The following is a 20,722-nucleotide window of genomic DNA, read 5'->3' on the forward strand; positions in this document are numbered from 1 at the left end:
TTAACTCGCGCAAGAATAACAAACACTAGTGCTACAAACATTGGCGAGCTTTTATTTTGAAGTGTTGAAATGTTTTTTAAAAAATATTTTAAAATTAAGAAAAGAATCCTCATGTCGTTTTCCCAATAGAGAAACTCAATGAAGTTTAATTCACTGCAGCCAAAAGCAAGCTTGGGCATTTATTAAAAATGTAAAAAAAAAAATATTTCTGAAAATAAATAAAATATTAATGGCCTCTCACTTACAAAAAAAAACATTAATTTGAATGTTTCTTTTGGCTTTTCTTTAAGTTGTTACTTGTAGACTTCATCTCCGCTCCTTTTTTTCATTGAACACACGCTGCTCGAACATCTCAATCTTCTGCAAAAAAACAGGTCTAAAATCAATAACCATTTCACCTAGTATGTTGTCCATACATTTAATTGTTTGCTTCTTACTGTGGCATTAGGTAGACATGTCCCAAAAGCCTCAAGGACTATGTCGAGCTCTTTCACTGACTTTGCATAGTCATCAAAAGACAGTTTGTCATCATTGTCGTGGTCCTGTAAACAGGAACAGTGTTGTTTACAGGATTAATAAAGAGACTGTGTGCCAAACATCTTACCATCCTCTTGAGCGTGATCTCCACCAGGTCTTTGATGCCATCGTAAGGATCCTCCTCACCGTGAAGCCTTAGGCAGTTCCTCACCATGAGTAGCATCTCCTCCCTCGAGATGTAGTCATCCCCGCCAAGGTCGTATACACGAAAGCAATCTAGGAGGTGGAGAAGACGGTTTAGCAAGAAAAGTGGAACATCCCATTACGTTTTTATCATTTTTTTGTTTTTTTACATTTGATTCTTTCATCCAAAGTCCCGCGGAGAAACACGCAGAGGCCCTCCACCCACTCTTTAGGGTTGACGAAGCCATCGTTGTCCTTGTCGAACGTCTTGAAGACTGCAAATGAGATCATGCGTCACACTTTGAGGGTGGCCTCCATCTGTCAAAGGTGATTTACCTCTTTCCATTATGGTGTTGTTGGTGAGTCCAAACTCGTTTGTCAATATGCCTCGGAACTTCCGCTCATCCAAAGTGTTCTTCCCAGTATTCGTCGTCTGTCCGATTATAGAGTAAAATTCACGAAGAAGGCATTCAATCTCTGTTTGACTGACTGGAAAGACAAAAGAGGGAAATTTCTACAATATGTGCACTTTTGTTCCTCCCGAGCAAGGTTGGCCACATTAGCATTTTAGCACAGCTTCTACTCACAGTGGTCCACTTGTTTTGTGATGATTTTGGCGAGGTTTTGGATAAGCCTCTTGGACATGTTGGACCTCAAAAAGGACGACTTGGAATCGGAAGTTGACTTGGAGTCACTTTAGAAAGTACCTAGCGGGGAGATACAATGGAAATAAACATGGCCATACAAACAAATTTTATTATAGTTCTTGGATGGAATTTCTTAGTTCACCTGGCTGGACAACGTCATATCTTACTACCGTGGTGGCATATCTAACTATCCAATGGGCAACCAGAGGCTTCGTTGCCGGGGTAATGAGGGGGGGAGGCCGGGGAGGGAGGGGAGAGTTGGGGGATGCTCCCCAACGAGCACACGCTTCAACTCTTTTCTCTCTTTTCAGTGGTTGGGGAGAGTATGAAATGAATAGTTTGTTTAAAATGTGTGTTTTATTTAACAACGGCAATTTGAGGGGGGCCCTCCGTGAATTACAATGTAAAGTTTTACTGAAAAGTCGTGGCGTTCCGCCCTCGTCCTCTAGTCCAGGGCTTTGATGACGTCAGAACACACGTGTGATGCGTTGCTGCTAATTTTGCGAGATTTAAAACTTTTTTTTAAATTAAGTTTATATGTTCACAATTCTTGATTGTTTTGGAATTATATATATATATAAAGCTGTAAAGGTAATTTTAAAATGTGAATTATATTTTGATTTAATATTTTGTCATAAATAGATCAGCCTCGCTTGTCACAGGTCAAAGTATGTTTTAAGTAAAATATTCATATTGAAAACAATTAACAACAGTAGACATCCACGTCGTTTTTAAAGAATAAAAACAACTAAAATGTTTAAAAAAAAAACATTTGCCTATGGCCTTAAAAAAAAGTAGATTTTTTAAAGTGCCTTGTAAAGTATTAAACAATTTCACTCACTTGTTTTTTTTAGCAGCTATCTTGTCAGTCTAAAAAAAAGAATATGTCAGTAGAATGTTTTGTATTGCCACTTGAGGGCAATAAAACACAGTCACAAAATAAGTTTATCTTTTCTTCACAGAAGATAAAGAATATGCCCAAAATTAGTCTTGTGATCTCAGTATCTGTCAACCTTCTTATTGCATTTTGCATTGTTTGCCTGCATTGAGTTGAATGGACCTTTTGGCAAAGCTAGGCCATTTTAAACCAGGTCTCATCCTCTATTTTACATCCATGTTGACACATTTCAATTAGCAATTAGCCAAAGTAAATCATAATAGAATTGTTCACTATTTCTCAAATTTGTCAGTACCTGAAAAAATGTTGCATTTTAAATCTGACTTGCTTATGATTTGCATTTTAAAGAGCAACCTTTAATAAGCAAGCAGGAAAAACAGGTTCAACATTTAATCACATAAGAAGATCACATGGTCACAGCTACTAAATAAAAACGACACGTAAATGCAGGCAAAGTCTAAACCGCCTCATTCATATACAATACCTACTCTGGATGGAATTATTAAAAAGATAAAAAGTATTTTCAGTCCACATACACGTCAATTGGAGGAGCGATGAGTCAGGTTTGTCCTGATGGGCAAGCTGGCTTCTATCCAATGGTTCGGGTTACTTATCATAGAAGTCCACACGGAAATTTCTTCATCCGTGGAATCCATCCACCTGACGGCTTCACCATAACTGTGACCTACTCGGGGACGGGACAGTTATATTTTTAGGTTTTGGCCTACTTTCCGGATAGTTTGTCTTACCCGTCCCGCAGCTGAGGCGAATTCCACCGATCATATGCGTCTTGAGGCCTTCGCGATGCCACACGCTCATCTCGGCGCAGGCCTCCGCCAGGTCGCTGCTCTGGAAACCATCGTAGACCATGGTGTGGTTGTACGACGGGCTGACGGAGCGCTTTACCACCTGCGTCTTCTGCCCGCTTTGGCAGCCGGCATCTGGTAGGATGTAACTTTTGGTAGAAGGGATGAAAAGAGAGTGAATTTTGATCACAGGTAAGGCTCTTTTCGGAATTGGAGGACATTCTGGGTTCAAAATTCTGGGAAATTTTGGCGATCAGGTTTGATGCTGCATAGTCAACATTAATGCGCAAAAGATAAACTGTCAATGTATATTTTTTTATGTGTAACTTATGTCTATGGGACAAAAATGATAGGAGTGCATACGTAACCCATTTGTATTCATTTAAAAAAATGAAATAAAAACTAAAAACATTCAAATTCATGTGTGAATTTTTGTACAATTTGAAACGGTATAAAATTGTTTCCAACGTGTGGACTGGATTGGACTAAAACCTGAATATTAGATTTGGGTAACTTTGATTTCATAATCTTTTCCGCAATAATTTTGGATCAAATGTATAAATATGTCTTATTTTGATCATATGCAAAAGACGGTTGCATGACGCATAAAGTCTAACTTAAAAAAAATGAAATATAGCATAAACCCTTCAGATGAATAAGTTTAGTCTGTATGACCCATTCTTTTGCAAAAAGGATGTCAATTCAAGCTTAAGTGATTCGCTACTTTCATCTAACATGATATAAAAAGTTCAAGCATACTTCTTAGATTTTCTGAAATAAATGTAAAAATATACTAAGTGTAATATTGGACGGTTACATATAAAATTCCCTCCAATTCTAAAACCAATTGACCATTTCTTATGACAAACAGGAAAAAAATGACCCAATGGAAATGAAGACAAACCTTTTGACAAACGAGTCAATGGCACCCCCTTTTTTCGACATCAGGCCCTGAGCCTCCTGAAGCCAAATGTGAAGCTCCCCCGTGAGTGGTAGACCACCTTGAGAAGCACATATAAAATGGAATATTATTCATCATTATGGGTTTGTATTCAGATATAAAAAAAACTTATACTGGCTTTGCTGACCCTCAAATCCTTCTGGGATGAATTTGATGGAGAATGAGAGAGTCCCCCGAGTGCTGGCGCTGTCTGCTTTCAAGAAGAACTGCCGCGGAAAGATTACATAAAGAAGCTTAGTTTAAATTCAAAGTGTGTCTCCATCATTTCAAACGGAGGGCGGAGATATGTCTTCTCTAGTGAGGCAGAAAAAAATGATGTAATAGGACACTTTATTAGGACTCCATGCAGATAATTACATAAAATCAGATTGGTTTGTAATATTTTCAGGCACTTTTGAAGCAATAGTTACAGAAAAGGATTAAAAACAAAGAATAGTGACCACTTTTTTTCCTTCACAAAGCCTATCTATTCTTTTTGATAGATTTATAGTCAGAATTCTGACCACTTTTTTTTATTTTCCTTCAGTGGCCTGATATAATTTGCATGATTAAATAATTTCAGCAACTATCTGAACCAGAAAGTGGACGTCAAGATGCTAATAGTATCAGCAATGTTGCAAACTTTTGGGGAACATATTGGAAATTTTACCGGTGCTTGTTAAGGGAGTAAAATTTGAAGATTCTCCAATAAAAGAGTCCAATAAGTATTAACAGTTCTAATCAAGCATCATCCAGTGTGTGTTTGTGTGTCACCCACCCGTGGCTGGAGGTCTTGCCAGCACGGCTCTATGCAATTCCAGTCCCAGAGGCCCAGCGGGACCTCCACCTCGCCCAAAAACACGTTCCTGGCCAGGGGCTCGGCGTGCCACACAGACAGGTTCAGGGTCCGACTTTTTAACTCGTTTTTCCGCACCTTGTACTGGCCAGTGACAGAAAACATTGATACTATTAGCAAATAGTACTGCACGGACACATAACGGCCATAATATTAGGTACGCTTCATTCACAATCAAAACTTTTTTTTTTTTTTTATGAATGCAATCAAGCTTTTGGAATTATTGTGCGCAACTATATATTTTAGCTTGTAAATGTACCAAATGCTAATATCTTACTTTCAGTGTTTGGTCGTAAACAGGGTTCTGCGTCCGCTTCTTCACTGCCGTTTTCCTTTTACTACGACTGGTCATATCGGGGAGCAGGTAACATTTCACGTATCTGAAAAACAGTAACGTGAGCCTTAGCTTGATAGTGAACGATTTGGAGATAACAACATGGCCTCAGTGGAAGGCAACAACTTTGTCTTGAACTTCCCAGCAAAAACCATCTTAATTAATCAACTTTAAAAAAAAAAACACAGAAAAACACAACAACAAAAAAAACGCTATTGCGCTTTGGTGAATTTGTTCTTCTGACCCCTGCAGTCAATGGCAGCCAATGAGTTAACAGAGAACCTTTAAGGAAAATCCCCTCTAGATGGCCAAAACTCCATAAAAAGAAACTAATACAAAGTAAGCAGTCCAAAAATTCCACCCAAATCAAAAGGAAACAATTTAAAATGTACAGAAAGTACAAAAATTGCCAAATGTATTCAATGCCTGTCATTGCCAACGATCAAGGTCCAATTAACTTAACTTAAAACTTAAACTGGCTGTAGATGGTCATCTTTTGGTGACATTGACGGCACTAGGTGTCCAATCAATTTTGACTACCAGAGACGAATGTAGTACAAACGTTCATTCAAAGACGTCTAGCGCCATCAATGGCGGCCACTCAGTTACCTTTTTATGGCCAAAAAAATACATAAAATTTAGTAGTAGGCATGCGAATTAAACTGTTTTTGACACACCTGACATATAGACAGAGTTTGGATTCTGATTGGACGAGAAGCAAATGAATAAAAACAAAGCTTGGCCTGCAGGCCGACACTCACGGGTCAGAACGGTTCTCGTCAGTCGCCGCCGAGATATCCTCACAGCGGTGCACTTTGACGCATAGCTCTCCCTTGTGGCTGTCATAGGTCAGGGAAAACTGCACGCGGCCACGCACCTCCACCACGCCAAAAACTCCCGAGTTGAACAGACTCATCATGCCGCCGCTTAGCTACGCACAGCACACACGATGGAGAAAGTTGCGTCACTCTGTGCTGACTCATTGATAAATTGATTAAGAGTGTGCGTATAGTATACCGAATAGCTGGAGTAGGAATTGGAGTTTTTTTTCAAAGACGAGGATTCCTGCTCTGCTAGAATACTGCCAAGAGATACAGAATCCCTCTTGTGATGTGGCTGGGCTTCCTAAATGACATAAAAACAAAGATTGAGTCATAATTTTGTGGCTCGCAAAGGAAATTATTTCAAGATGTCATCATTTTAAAAATGGAAATAATGCTACCATTTTTTTTAGATTAGATAACTGTATTCATCCCGTATATGTGAAATTTCATTGTCACAGTAGAAAGAGGGTCAGAATACAGACAGAGGAAAAGACATTTTAGACATAAGCAAATAGGTAATAAATAAATTAATAAATAAACATGTTGCTTATGTATATACATACTTATACATATGTGCACATACACCCATGTACATATGTGCACATACACCCATGTACATATGTGCACATACACCCATGTACATATGTGCACATACACACATGTACATATGTGCACATACACACATGTACATATGTGCACATACACACATGTACATATGTGCACATACACACATGTACATATGTGCACATACACACATGTACATATGTGCACATACACACATGTACATATGTGCACATACACACATGTACATATGTGCACATACACACATGTACATATGTGCACATACACACATGTACATATGTGCACATACACACATGTACATATGTGCACATACAAACGTGTACATATGTGCACATACACACGTGTACATATGTGCACATACACACGTGTACATATGTGCACATACACACATGTACATATGTGCACATACATACATGTACATATGTGCAGGGAAGAAAAAGTAACGGCTTATAGTACAAAAATTATGATAAATTTCAAAGCCAGGTTTCCATTACATACCAATGTTGCACTTCTTCTCCTACTGGATGTGGAACCAGAACTGGATGGATGACTGAAAATCATCCAAAAAGTTTACAAAAATCTCATGAAACTTTAACATGGAACTCAACTTTTCTTCCTGGTAAGAGTCGTATCATAAAAACGCTAATTATAACTTTCTTAATTGCTTTGGTACTAACTCTGGGCTGTCCTCTGGTGACTCAATCAATGGCATCTCCTCCGCCACTTGCAAAGAAGAGCTGCTTGATGTTTCCTCCTCCGCGCTTTCGCCGTTGTGCATCTTGACCACTGATGCCACTGCTACTATGGAGACGCAAAAAAAAGCATCACAATTGTTAAATATCCTCAGTTTTTGTTAAAAACAGAATACATTACTTTCGGTAGCCAACATGCTCAAAAGCTAGTGGTGCCAGCAACACCCTCTTAGCCAACTTCACCACCAACGGGAGTGACAAGTGAGTGAGTGAGTAAGAGAGAGATTTGAGCTAGAAGAACCCCTTTAGTAATATCACATTTGAATCGAGCCACTTTTTTTTGTGTGCTACTGCTTAGTTCGGTATTGTACCGTCATTTTAATGGCCTAATGTTAGGCCTATGTCTGTTTTTGCATGAAAAAATACATTTTGCATATACTACTTTTAGTATTTTTCAATGGTTAATACTGGCTAGTATTTAAAATGATGGCATGTACTATGTTAATTCGATGTAAAATGCTGCACCACTTACGAAAAATCCAATTTACAAAAGAAGTTTTGGAGACAATTCATTTTGTAAGTAGAGGTACCACTGTATGGGCATAGCATAAACTGACCGTTGGACTTCTGTGGGCGCCTGCGTATAGTGGCGCGCACCAGCTCGGTGCCGGATATTCTGTTTCGGTGCCGCCTGCTGGACGCCTCGCAGAACCACGCCCCAGACTGTGAGTGCAGCTGTGCCGGGTCGACTCTGGACTCTGCCAGCATCCTGTTGACACAGCAAACACACACATGACGGCAAACTTCTTGTTTGGTTATCCTTGAAGGTAATCAGGCAATTATTTAAATGACATTGTGCACGTCATTAAAAAGCCAAAGCATTTAGGTGTGTCCTGTTTTTTCATCGTTTACCTGGCTTTAACAAGACTCAAATGTAGAACGATTTCAGGATGAGAATTTAATATTGTGTTTAGAGGTAGTGGAAAAAGGTCTTTTACAATTTCCAGAATATCTCAGAGAGGAAAATAACTTCTTGAAATTAAATAAGCAAAATGCTAGACCTTAAAGCTTGTGAAAGGTCTCATTCATCTACCAGATTTACTCGCATATAAGCCACATCCATGTATAAGCCATACCCTTAAAATTATTGAATTTTACAATTTCTCACCTATAAGGGGCCGGCCCTTATTTAAACCATCAATATGCAGATGTAATTTATGAATAGGGACTACAAATGTGTTATTTTGAAGAGAAAATCTTAAGAAAAAATATTGCGCATGCTATTTCTGAGATACTGCATGAATCAAAAGTACATTATTAGGGTCAATATCATCAGGAAATGAATATGCTTGTGTGTATGTAACAATGTTGTGGACCACCTCTGACCTTACGCGTCCTTCGTCATGTCGTCGCAGTTCCATGTCTCGCAGCAGCACCTGCAAGATGTTCTCCTGCTCCTCTTCCGTCAGGTAGCTGAGGTCAAGCGACCCCGCGGCACCCTTGGCGTCCACATCTACCGCCATTGCCTGTATCAAGAAAAAAATATCATAAATTGCAGAAATTCTATTTTGGGCATAAAGTAGAATGGATGGCCCTGAAGGCTCAATACTCTGCTTTTGTGAGTCAGAAGTGAATTCCATAAAGTGCAAATCCATGTTAATAAATCAACTAAGTTTTCCTCCTTGGTTTACTCTGCTAGTAATTTCCAAGCATAAAAGTAACATGGTGGTGATGCCCTAAGACTTAAATGACCACAACCATGAGTTCATTCATTATTCATTGACAACTGTGACAAAGCAAATATTCCCATTATTTCCTCATTGCTTCATCCACATGCTTTTAAAAGTAGTTGTTGTGTACTTCCTGCTACTCTTTTAAAACTGCACGTATGGCATTAGTGTGTGAGTTGCCTGCAGGCTGCTGAGGATGTAATTAGCGCATGCGCAGTGAAGGCGGCGCAGTTGGTCTAACCGGAACTTAAATCGACCTGAGGCGACGCACAATAAAACATTTTAAAAAACGGCCTTTCTTGGGCATTTTTCACCTTGTTTACGTCTCTTTTATCAACATGTTAATTTCGTTGTTCGTCTTTACATGCACAAAATTGTTGTCGTGTTTACCATCTTGATAATCAGCCCACGCGGGAGACAAAACACCTGTTGCTGTGAAAGAAAACGCGTTGGCAAAGTAGAATAACAAAACGCGAAAAAATGGCGTTACTTTACCTTTTAACGGACAGTCTCAGTGTAGTCCATGTGTGAAAAGTTGGTAGCAAACTTGTGCTCAGCTTGTCGTGGACTCTTTCTGTATTATGTGTGTGCACGTTGTGGTCTTGGTGACCACGCCCTATACTCTGTAGGCGGGGCGTTCCTCTGTGTGTGTGCGTGTGAACTCAAACCCATGAATAAAAGTGTCCATACGAACAACAACAACATTGTTGCTCTTCCTTTGTCAACAAATTTGGACAGGATCCAGCATCACTGTGGTTCTGTGTAGGCCCATTCAACCCTTTTTGGGATTGGTCCAGGCAGCGAGGCAGTAGAGGCCTCATTAGGGTTTTTTTTTCAGACCTGCGAAAGAAATTCAGAAATAAAACAGTAAACTGAAATTTAACCTGTAAGAATGGTGAATTATGCATCACGAATAACATCTTAGTTCAATTTACCTGTGTCTTTTGGGGTATGGATGTATGTGGCAATCATTAATTTGTTCCTTTTTGCAACTGCTTATCCTCACAAGGGTTGCGGGGGGTGCCTGAGTGTATCCCAGCTGACTTCAGGAAGGAGGCAGGGGACACTGAATTGGGGGAGAAATTGAAACTTTCACAGATACATGCATGTGGTATGTACAGCACTTGTGAATAAATGATGGATAATTGCAAAATTTGTTTTGCCATTAAACAAGTAAGACTTTGCTGTTTGTTGACAGCACTTTATTTTAAAAAGAAACAGGAAGGTTTATTTTGTATCAGAATAAAACTTCCTTTCCACCACAAAAGGTACAAGTTACTCCATCTGGAAAAATAAAGATAAGATTAATATTTTTTTTAAAACATTGTATAGACAGTTTTTATAATATATATGTATATATAAAAACTATCCCGTCACATCAGTGTCATGCTTTATAAAGATATGCAATTTTTTTGTATGTACCTCTTACATGTTGTTTGTCTAACTGTGTACATTTTTACATTTGTAATTAGCATTTATTTAGGTTGATGAAAATTATGCTATCAAATTCAAGGCTATTGCGAAACAGAATTTGGGAAATTCCTAGGCTAAATAAAAATAATGTCGACGAATAAGATGTCTTCTCCAAAGAAAACTGCTTTGTAAAGCATAGGCCTCAATGATGTCATATTATAGATAAACTGTCTTGTGATGAAAAATACATGTATGTTCCTACATTGCCAAAATAAACAAGAAATAATCCACTATATAGCATTAGCATGTTAGCACATGTAGAAGACTATGCTGAGTCAATGGATATGAAAATACACTCTGAACACAAATTCAACACACAAATACACACAAGTGTTTTGTTTTGGTGTTACTAGAATGAGGGACAGGGGATCACAGCGACCAATCGTAAAAGCGCAACGTCTTGTCGTCACACATGAGTCATTCCTCCTTTCCTTGTCCTTTGCCGTTCACGTCACTGAGGCTGCTCTCTGCACACACACACACACACACACACACACACACGGAAGGCATCATTTCTGGGGCAAGATTCAATGTGTGGACACCCACATAATTATTTTGTCTGGCAAAATAAATGACCAAGTTTTTTGAAAAAAGTTGGCAGGTGCTAATCGAATATTTCCTGCTCTATGGTTAGTGTTGCGGAATATTTTAATGCCGCATTTAGGTCCCCTAAAAAAATTACTTTTCATAGAAATGTGAAGAAAAATATAAGCTGTCCATTATTCTGAAGGCTCATTTGCATACTGGAGTCATATTTTTAAATATTCTACAAATTTATGACAATTTACATTTGTAATTAATACATGATTGTAAAATGAATAAAAACTGTAAATAAAAAAATGTCTAATTTTTGTCAATTCATTTCTGACAGTCATTTATATTTTATATTTAAATTTAACTTAACCGTCATATTAGACAAAGTTACTAACTTCAAACAATACAGTCTCAACAATAGAGTACTTTCAATTCCATTCAAAGCATCAACCATTTTTGACCTCTATGACCTTTGACTTCTTATCCTAGCCTATCCAGGAACTTTTGTCTGTTATTAAATTAGGACCAAATTCCCTTTCTGACACATCTAACCCAGAAATTGAATACCCTACAAAATTGACAATAATCCCTTTACTCGTTCTTGAGTTATCTAACACAGACCAATATACCTACGTACGTTTACATATACCCAACGCATAGTCACTCGAAGGACTGATTGATTAATCTTCTCACTCATTTGAAGCTATGCATGTTGTGGATGTGTGATATCTTACATGGGATCGTAGGTGCTCTGCTCATTGGACTTGAGGAAGCGCATGGCCAGGACTCCGACCGCTTGGAGGCAAACCACCAGCAGCACGCCACCGATGAAGCTGGATAAGTTGAACCTGGCCGGAGCCAGCTGTGGTCGTGCTTTGCCGCCCTCACCTGTGATACAGTAGACGGTCAGCAGTTATGCAAATGAGAGGGGTCTTGACGCAAGCGGAGGGAATGACGCTTGCCGGCTTCATTTACCTGAGTCACTGCCTCCTTCGGCAACAGTCTCCACCACTGTGCGCACACACAAGACACACAAAGGGTTAGCGAGACTGTATGCATGTGTGTGTGTGTGTGTGTGTGTGTGTGTGTGTGTGTGTGTGTGTGTGTGTGTGTGTGTGTGTGTGTGCTAAGCACAATGCAGACGTGGTTAAATTCTCTATTTGAATGAGTACAATAGCTGTGTTAAATCTTTCACCGCCATTGACGATGAAAGTGATAGATGAATCTATTTGAACTGGAACGATAAGGTTTCCCGGACTTTTATAGATTGGACGTCAGTGGCGGTTAATGGGTTACCAACAGTGGTATAATAAGACAACAGAAAGAAAAACCTCAAGAAGAATGACTCATTAGTAGTCCGCTATTTTGCAGCTAATTCTGCTGCTACCATCATTTGATGGCTGCCAGACCCCAAGTGAAATCGGATTAGATGTCTGTCATTGTCAATGGCGGCCAATGAGTTAGCAGTGGTGATTAGACAATAAAAGAAAAAGCTAAGGTTAATGTCTGATATTCTGTAACCACTATCATGCTAATTCTCTTCTTTACTACAGACAGCAATCAGTTTTTAAGTACCATATTTCATATATAAAGTGCACTGGATTATAAGACGCACTAGTTAGTAGTGGTGGTGATGGTGGTAATAGCAAGGGATTGTTATACATCGACTAGTAGTAGTAGTAATAGTAGTAGTAGTAGTAGTAGTAGTAGTAGTAGTAGTAGTAGTAGTAGTAGTAGTAGTAGTAGTAGGAGTAGTAGTAGTAGTAGTAGTAGGAGTAGTAGTAGGAGTAGAAGTAGACGTAGGAGTAGTAGTAGTAGGAGGAGTAGAAATAGGAGTAGTAGTAGTAGTAGTAGTAGGAGTAGTAGTAGGAGTAGAAGTAGACGTAGGAGTAGTAGTAGTAGGAGGAGTAGAAATAGGAGTAGTAGTAGTAGTAGATGTAGAAGTAGAAGAAGTAGAAGATGTAGAAGCAGTAGTAGTGTTATATATGCACTAAATGCAGCTTTAGTAGTAATAATACATACACTAGAAGTATCTTTAATAGTAGTAAAGGGAGTCTTGTGTTATACATCCACTAGATATGGGTTGTTTTATATATAATCTTTTCACCATTATAATAAAAAACATTAGGCATAAAAAGGAGCTCCACCTATCGGTGGCGCCATACCTGTGCATAGCTCCGACACTCGGGTCCAGCTGCAGTTCCGGGAACTGTCGGCAACATTGCCCTCGTCCGTCACGCACATGCCCGTGTCGTTACCTGAGAACCAAACAATGACTTCTATGCATGTGTGTGTGCGCTTGTTTGTTTGTGTGTGTTGTGGAATGTTGAATAATTCACACATGACAAACAGTAGCTCATATTTCAGCATCTCGCATTGCTAGAATTACTGCAAATGTGTGTTTTCGTAGCCTTTTTCGCACCTTTTGGAAAACTCCCACATTACAAAGATGTGTGATGTATGACAATTGTTTTAATGCCACTCTTTCTGCATTACGTTAGTGTGAAAATGTGTGTATCTGACTGTATTATTTTTGTTTGCGTGTATTTGTAATATTGTTTTGGCGACTTTACCATCAGGACACAGCCTCCAGACACAGCCGGTCAAGTTGAGCATGGATTCGCCAACGCACAAGTCACATGACTGAGCTTGAGTGCAATCTGGGAAAAAAAGCATAAACGTACATTAAGTAAGTAATACTGTTTGATTGACAGACCTTAAATATAATAAAGCATATAGTATCCCAATAGCAACTGTTACCTGCTTGCGAATGTACATAGGACGCTGACGCCAGCAGTAGCGCCGTGCAGACGAAGATCTTCACTGAGACAGTCTGCATCCCCGATGAAATTTTGTTGATAAGAATAATAGATAAAATGTTATAATGATAAGATGTCAAAAAATACTCCAGGAGGCTGAATGGTGAAGAGAGGTGAGACAATGAATGCAAGATGAGAGATGGTGTGTGTGTGTGTGTAATGTGATCCAAACTTGGTCACCAGGCAACCATTAAGACCCACCTCAGATCACCTGAAACACATCAAAACACATGTATATACTATGTAAGAGTTTGTGAAATATTATATTGTAAGTACATGTGGACTCTTTTCAAAACACAGACTTTTGGTCGGATTCTCAAGGTTAAAATTAAATCAGTCGAGTTGAATTTGGATGGTGCTGAAAATGGACTCAACATAAACGGATGTGAAGACATTGACTGTGAATGAAAACAGCTGTGGTCAATATGAAAAAGATGATGGTGACGGTAAAATCAATGACAACAACACTTCAGGTTTGGAGAATCAATGAGGATCCCTTGGGTGATAATGAGCTTCAATGACACTGTTTTTGTAAACATGTTGACACTTAACACCTGTATGTATACTTTTTTAGGCCTAGTGTTGGTCATTACAAAAATGTAAATATTAGCAAATATATATACAATTATTTCAAATGAATAACCATGATTATATTGATTTTGAAAATCATTTCTATATCATATTTTCAGAATATAAAACATGTACCTATATATTAATGCAATGTTAAAAGAATTATATGGAATTCAAATATATTTAGATCTATAATATATATAGCCCCAAATAAATCCTTAAAATTGATTTTGGTATGATTTGATAGTATTTAACTCATTCCATCCCACTGATGCAATAGGGATTCAAAGCATTGAATTTGAAGGGGAAAGCAGCAGTTTCAAAATCAGCTAAAATGCCCACAAAATTAATGAGAATAGACCTATGGGAATGCATCCCCATCCAATTACTCCAAAAATGGCATCTTGTACTTTTAATAAGTTTGCCTTCTTAATCAAGAACAAAAGCTGGCTAAAACATTGCATTGTACTCTTGCAAATAGGATAGCATTAGTACGGATTTGCTCTCCTGCTACAGTAATTTTGTCATATTTTAAACATAGTTATACAGTAATACCTCGTATATTGCGGTTAATAGGTTCCACGACCTGCCACAATAGTGTTTTTATGGTGTCCATTTAATATTATTTGGACTTTTAAAACCCTCTACTATTTTTCAACTATATTCTCTACACATTGGATTTGAAGATGGGCGTGTACTTTTTTTTAACATGAAGCACAGCAGGTTAGTTTGGTGTCACCATACAGCGGGTGTGCAGATGATAAAACCGTGCCACTATTCTGACTCACCGAGAAATCAAAAGCAGTTGTTCATTTCCAGCGTCACGACACATTTCCTAGTCTGCCCCCGCTACCCGATTCACTGTAAATCCTAGAATGATGAACCAACATTACAGTATGATTACGATGATTTCATAACACATCTAATTGAGTGAGTGAAGGTGATTTAGGAATAAAAACAAGTGTCTCACGATTCCCCGACGAGACGTCACCTCCGAGGGAGGAAATGTCCTTATTTGGTCGTGGCACCCCTGCAAGCTGTATGCCGCCTACTTGTGATGCTGCACCCACGCTCGCCATCAAACCGGGGAAGCCTCACTGGCCTTCTTTTTTTCTGCAAGGTAATAAAATGATAGATTAAACAAGGATTATCATGATGAATACACTTGACGTTTTGGGGTAATTTGCTTGTGACGTGTTAGTCCACAAGGGTGCAGCAAAAAGTAAATGTTCTAAGATAGTAGGGGAAGTGTTGCATAACTCCTAAAATAGAATGATCGAATGCAGTTGTAACCAGCCAAAAAATGTGTGGGTGCTGTCGACTGATAATATACACTACTTTATTAGGAATACTAGATTTTGAGGACATTCAGCTGATGCTTTAGAATAAAAATATAATTGAAAGAAAAATAAAATAAGTGTCACAATTGAAAAATAAAGTTTCAATCATGGTACCACCAAAAAATACAAATAAAACTATCAGATTAATGAATTAGTAAAAGCAAGCAAAAAAGAAATATATACAATATAATATTGGAAAATAGGACCCTCAATTTGAAAAAAATCTAAAAATGAAATCTAAATAAATATATATTTAAATCAAGCCTCCTCTCCCTAAAGATTAACACACTTAGTATTTTAAAATGTATATCCTATACCAACCCCTTCATTCAAAGCAATAATTCCAACTAAGCGTGGCGTCTATCATTGTTAAAGGCAAAAAATAACATCTAAATCTGAGCTATACTTGCTGCATCACACTGAGAGCTGTTCCCAATACGAGCTAATATCACTGGAAGACGTACTTAATGAAATGACCTTCGACTGTCCCCATGAGTCAATGCTGCGTTTCAGCACCACGGACAGCACAGTGGTTAAAAAAAACCCAAAACAAAAAAAAAGGCGATTAGAAAGGACGTGTCCTAAAAAAAAACCTCAGGCAACAATGGCGATGCACCGCAGTGGGCGTGTCTCCGTCTCTATGCCGCATTTTTCTGAATGAAATTACTCCAAATCCACCCCCTCCCATCTTTTTCCTCCCCGGCTCCTGATTGGCCGAGGCCACTGGATCGTGACGTCACGAGATGTCTCAAGTCAACGACTCGCTGAGGCTCGAGCATCCAGTCTTTGCTTTGGAACGACCGGGAGGAGATTAATTTTTTTTTGGTTGTTGCTGCTGCTGCTCCGGTGATCCGGAGAGGGACCACCGAGCACATCTCCCCGATTAAGGTGCATGAAGGACGGCGAGAGAAACAGAGACCTGCCCACCCGATTGCAACATTTTGGAGGAAGGCAAGAAAAGGAGTTCTTTTCTACACAAGGTAAAATCCTATTTTTAGGGTGTCCGTTTTTTTTTTAAATGTATGTATTTATTTTAAAAAGGGGGTGGGGAGGGATACTCACGAATTCTCAATGGCGCAATGGTTACACAACTAGGGGCGCACTCTAACCCCCGTGCATTACCCTCTTTGATTCTCTTTGATATCAATGACTAATGTACACGCTGGGACGTTGCAAGAGAGACCTAATTGGCACTAGAGAGACTCGCTGGTATGTCCAAGTGTCCGTGGGACGAACATCGTGTCTGGACATTTCTAGGAGGACAACACTCCCTAACAGTTAATCAAACGAGCAGTTTCCAAATAGAACATTCTAACATCTATCCATGCTGTGCTACTATGAGAAGCATTACAGCAGGATAAAAATGACTCGTCCTGAATATTTTGGAGGACATTTGGCCAAAAATAAGTCTTCACTTTTCAGATTTATCCCTATATATAGTCACCAATAATGTATCATGTGATCAGATCAGATGCAAAACAATGTTTGGCATTATTTGATTTTTTACAACTACTTATGTTATTTTTACAACTTACGTATTTGTCTGTTTGTTATTTTTTTGCACATTGTGGCGATACTTAAAAACTCGTTATACTTGTATAATGACAATATAACCATTCAATACAATTACAATATAAAAAGAGATTGCAAATATGTATGGTTAGCTTTTTTTATGCAGTACAAGCTACTACTGGTACCAAAAAGAACAAACTAACTGAAGTTAACAAGTCATTTGATTATTAAGTCCAACTGCTTGGCTCCTTATTAAACACACGCCCTCTATTGGTTAACCTACAACCAACAGGCAACAATAAGTCAGAACATAAAGATCTATTCTAACAGAAAAAGGCTTCCAAGAATTGATGCATATACTTACCAGAATAATGGGGGTGCAGCAGTTTTGTTAGTGTCCTGTCCAAAGAGAATTTAAAAATGATTATCTTGTTATCAGATGCATAACAGATTATATGAGGCTTTCAATGAAGGCTATTGTATATGAAAAAATATTGAAAATTAACATTGCAAAACAAGATTGTCTTCTAAACTTGGGAATTCTTATTGGCGTATTGCTATAGAAAAAAAAGAATGGAATGAATTACAAATGTAGTTATAAATTAAATAAATAAATGTCTGTACCTTTAAGTAAATATGTGTTTGCTTTTTTTCCATTTTTTCCTCAGGGTGTCGCAGCCATGACCCCAAATGTGACCGAGCTGTTTTGGGAGGAGTCTTCAGGCGTGGACGCCATACCAACATCGGACCTCCACGGGGACAACCCACCTTTTCAACTGACGGTTTGGGGCGTGGCCCTCTGCATATCCGGCTCAGTCATTGCCGCCGAGAACGCGGTGGTAGTCACCACCATCTTGGCGTCCCCATCTCTGCGCGCCCCCGTCTTCCTACTACTGGCGAGCCTCGGCCTGGCCGACTTTTTGGCGGGCGTGGCCCTAGTGACCCGCTTCCTATTCCTGTTCTGCCTGACGCCCAGCGACTGGTCCGAGTTGGTGACATCGGGTCTCCTGGTGACTTCGTTAACCGCCTCTCTGTGCAGCTTAATGGGCGTCGCCTTGGACCGCTACCTCTCTCTAAGCCACGCCCTCACATACGGCTCAGGGCAATCTCGTCGGCGCGCCACACTTTTACTCCTCTTGGTGTGGGCGGGTGCCTGCATCATGGGCGCTTCCCCCGCCATGGGTTGGAACTGCTTGGGCAACGCCACTTCTTGCTCAGTGGCTCCGCCCCTTACTCGGACATACCTATCGCTACTTTGCAGCGGCTACCTGGTGGTAGTGCTCGTCACTTTGCAATTGTACGTGGGCATCTGTCGGGTGGCGAGGCGCCACGCCCACGCCATCGCTATTCAGAGGCACTTCTTGCCATCCAGCCAGTCGTACCCCGGCAAGAACGGCGGAGGCCGAGGGTTCTCACGATTGGTGCTCGTTTTGGGAGTCTTCGTGGGTTGCTGGATGCCTTTCTCGCTGTGGGGGCTGATGGGCGACGCGTCCAGTCCGCCATTGTTCACATATGCCACCCTGGCGCCAGCTGCCTTTAGCTCGTTGCTAAACCCATTGCTCTACAGCTTGAGAAACAAAGACATACGTAAAGTTTTGCTGCACGCCTGCTGCCCCCGCAGGCATGCCGCCCAACTGCACTGCCCAGTGGATGTGTAGGCATTCATGACCTTTTTTTTTTTGTACAGAAACTTATAAGTCTGGAGACAGGATATTCAGGATCTAGGAAAAAAAAACATAACTTGACAGGTGGACGACTGGATCTTGAAAAAAATCTACATTTGGGAATGGAGAAAAAAATCCCAAACCTGACACGTACCTGCCATGTTGTTTCGGGGAAAAAAACATGAACTTTCATGCCACAGTTGCCTGTTCTTTTTGTGCAATACGGGGAGTTACTCATGTCTGGAATTTCGTTTTTTTTCTAATGCGGCAATAAATCTGGATTGTTGAGTTGGTTAGCAGTATGGTTGCAACTTTGCAACTTTGATTGACTTCTTCCTACGAAACAGAAAATTTGTTAGTGAAAAGCCATCATTTGTCAAAAAAAAAAAAAAAAACAGGTTTAGAACCAGCCCAAAAAAAATGGCATCCACAAAACCTGGCCTAAATGTGATGTTCACATTGGCCACCAAATGTGATCCAAAATGTTTATGGACACTGAGTTTTAAAAGGTTGAGACCAAAATCAAACCTATGCAGGGGTTGGGGACCCCCTAAATAAGAATTGTTTGTTATTTGACTTTTGCCATGTTTGGTATCATTCGTGTGATTCTACTGTAAAAAAGGTGAATGCCCCCCTTTTAGACCAATTACAAGACCCTAATTAGGCCTGGGCGATAAATCAAATTTGATATAATGTGGGTTCTTTTTTTCGCTACCAACTAGTTATTTAATTGATTATTTAATAAATGTTTACTTGTATATAGTTATTATTTTAACATGGGGGGGCTGACAGCACAAATGGGGAGAAAAATACATTGTATTTAAAACAAACTCTTGCATTTCATGTGCTTGTTTTCCATATCGCCCAGTCCTAACTCAAACTAAAGAAACATCAACAATCTTGCTAATGTTCCAACAGCTTTAATATATTTTTTTTATAAATTGACTTAATTCCTGCTATTGAGGAGCATAGATGTCCATTCCATTCTGTCAATCAAAATGAATTGGACGTCTATCCCTGTCAAAGTCAGTGAAAGATGAACATGCAAATTCTATCTGACAAAGCCAATTTGTTGTGAAAACTGTGTAAAACAGTTATTTGATAGATGAAATATATTTTTTCAATGTTCCTTAATCAAAGTGTGAGTCATATCTTCTAAAACAACACATCCAAAGTCACATCTAAGTCAGAATGAAATGTATTTTCTCCACAAAAGGGAGGCATGATCTTTTAAGAAAACATTACCGTTGCCATAAAACAATCTATGCCAGAACGTGTGCTAAACACAAAGTAGCGCTTGGAGCGTGAAATCTTTCACACTCCCACATTGAAAGCAGCACTTTTATTTTACCAGGACGTTAGGTCCTCCCTTATCGTCCGTCCCCCATCAGAACGTTCTGAACTGTCCTGGCCAGCGGCCATTTTGGAGGAACTCCCACTATTACCAGACATGTTTGTGCCTCCCTGCCAACAATCAGCCCACTTGTAGCTGCACGGGACTCTGCTGAGTGAAAAAAAAAAGTCAGCCGCCCACTGCTCGTAAATAACGGCGGATTTTAATGACATTTGTCTTGTTATGAAGAGGAAAAAAAAATCTGTCGTGTTGTCGAGTTAATTGGGTCCAAAGGCTTAATAATATCAACGTGATGTACTTGAATTGTGTGATTACTACACGATGTTCCAATGGAGAGCTAAGAATCTATTTTGCACTCTTTCAAGGCACTTTTCAGTCATTGGGACTATGTTGCACAATCTTTTTTTGTAAATGGATGAATATTTTATACTGATGAATAATAAAAAATGTTCTTTTTTTCATACTGAATGATGTCAGCATTCTTTCT

At 39.3% G+C, this 20,722-nt stretch overlaps 4 protein-coding genes across 9 annotated transcripts; 1 reads left to right on the forward strand and 3 right to left on the reverse strand.

Moving 5' to 3' along the window:
- Positions 1 to 166: 166 nt before the first annotated feature.
- LOC144214514 (calaxin-like) lies at positions 167 to 2,846 on the reverse strand. Of its 2 annotated transcripts, XM_077742953.1 has the most exons (8): positions 2,742 to 2,846; positions 2,149 to 2,177; positions 1,248 to 1,367; positions 997 to 1,149; positions 831 to 935; positions 605 to 753; positions 438 to 542; positions 167 to 360 (listed from the first exon to the last, which is right to left on the reverse strand). In XM_077742953.1, exons 3-8 carry the CDS (start codon positions 1,303 to 1,305, stop codon positions 307 to 309), a joined length of 624 nt encoding a protein of 207 aa, XP_077599079.1. In that variant the 5' UTR covers positions 1,306 to 1,367; positions 2,149 to 2,177; positions 2,742 to 2,846; the 3' UTR covers positions 167 to 306. The 2 variants fall into 2 exon arrangements, with proteins under 2 accessions (XP_077599079.1, XP_077599078.1); XM_077742952.1 differs by lacking the exons at positions 2,149 to 2,177; positions 2,742 to 2,846 and adding an exon at positions 1,450 to 1,719.
- sytl1 (synaptotagmin-like 1) lies at positions 2,581 to 9,632 on the reverse strand. Of its 2 annotated transcripts, none has more exons than XM_077742950.1 (13): positions 9,465 to 9,632; positions 8,626 to 8,765; positions 7,857 to 8,008; positions 7,225 to 7,345; positions 7,046 to 7,097; positions 6,159 to 6,266; positions 5,903 to 6,072; positions 5,085 to 5,187; positions 4,730 to 4,891; positions 4,100 to 4,178; positions 3,916 to 4,012; positions 2,955 to 3,160; positions 2,581 to 2,890 (listed from the first exon to the last, which is right to left on the reverse strand). In XM_077742950.1, the coding sequence occupies exons 2-13, from the start codon at positions 8,760 to 8,762 to the stop codon at positions 2,745 to 2,747; spliced, it is 1,533 nt and encodes a 510-aa protein (XP_077599076.1). In that variant the 5' UTR covers positions 8,763 to 8,765; positions 9,465 to 9,632; the 3' UTR covers positions 2,581 to 2,744. The 2 variants fall into 2 exon arrangements, with proteins under 2 accessions (XP_077599076.1, XP_077599075.1); XM_077742949.1 differs by having other exon boundaries at positions 7,225 to 7,348.
- A 535-nt stretch (positions 9,633 to 10,167) lies between these two features.
- On the reverse strand, positions 10,168 to 18,952 carry cd164l2 (CD164 sialomucin-like 2). 4 transcript variants are annotated; one of them, XM_077743919.1, is made up of 10 exons: positions 17,842 to 18,952; positions 17,582 to 17,616; positions 15,336 to 15,478; positions 15,154 to 15,235; positions 13,737 to 14,006; positions 13,550 to 13,636; positions 13,142 to 13,234; positions 11,952 to 11,987; positions 11,711 to 11,864; positions 10,168 to 10,909 (listed from the first exon to the last, which is right to left on the reverse strand). In XM_077743919.1, the coding sequence occupies exons 5-10, from the start codon at positions 13,813 to 13,815 to the stop codon at positions 10,894 to 10,896; spliced, it is 465 nt and encodes a 154-aa protein (XP_077600045.1). In that variant the 5' UTR covers positions 13,816 to 14,006; positions 15,154 to 15,235; positions 15,336 to 15,478; positions 17,582 to 17,616; positions 17,842 to 18,952; the 3' UTR covers positions 10,168 to 10,893. The 4 variants fall into 4 exon arrangements, with proteins under 4 accessions (XP_077600045.1, XP_077600046.1, XP_077600044.1 ...); XM_077743920.1 differs by lacking the exons at positions 17,582 to 17,616; positions 17,842 to 18,952 and adding an exon at positions 16,170 to 16,179; XM_077743918.1 differs by lacking the exons at positions 17,582 to 17,616; positions 17,842 to 18,952 and having other exon boundaries at positions 15,336 to 15,614.
- On the forward strand, positions 16,443 to 20,722 carry gpr3 (G protein-coupled receptor 3). Its single transcript, XM_077743917.1, has 2 exons — positions 16,443 to 16,685; positions 17,886 to 20,722. Exon 2 carries the CDS (start codon positions 17,898 to 17,900, stop codon positions 18,873 to 18,875), a length of 978 nt encoding a protein of 325 aa, XP_077600043.1. The 5' UTR covers positions 16,443 to 16,685; positions 17,886 to 17,897; the 3' UTR covers positions 18,876 to 20,722.

This window comes from Stigmatopora nigra, chromosome 21 (genome assembly GCF_051989575.1).
Source record: "Stigmatopora nigra isolate UIUO_SnigA chromosome 21, RoL_Snig_1.1, whole genome shotgun sequence".
Lineage (NCBI taxonomy): Eukaryota > Metazoa > Chordata > Actinopteri > Syngnathiformes > Syngnathidae > Stigmatopora > Stigmatopora nigra.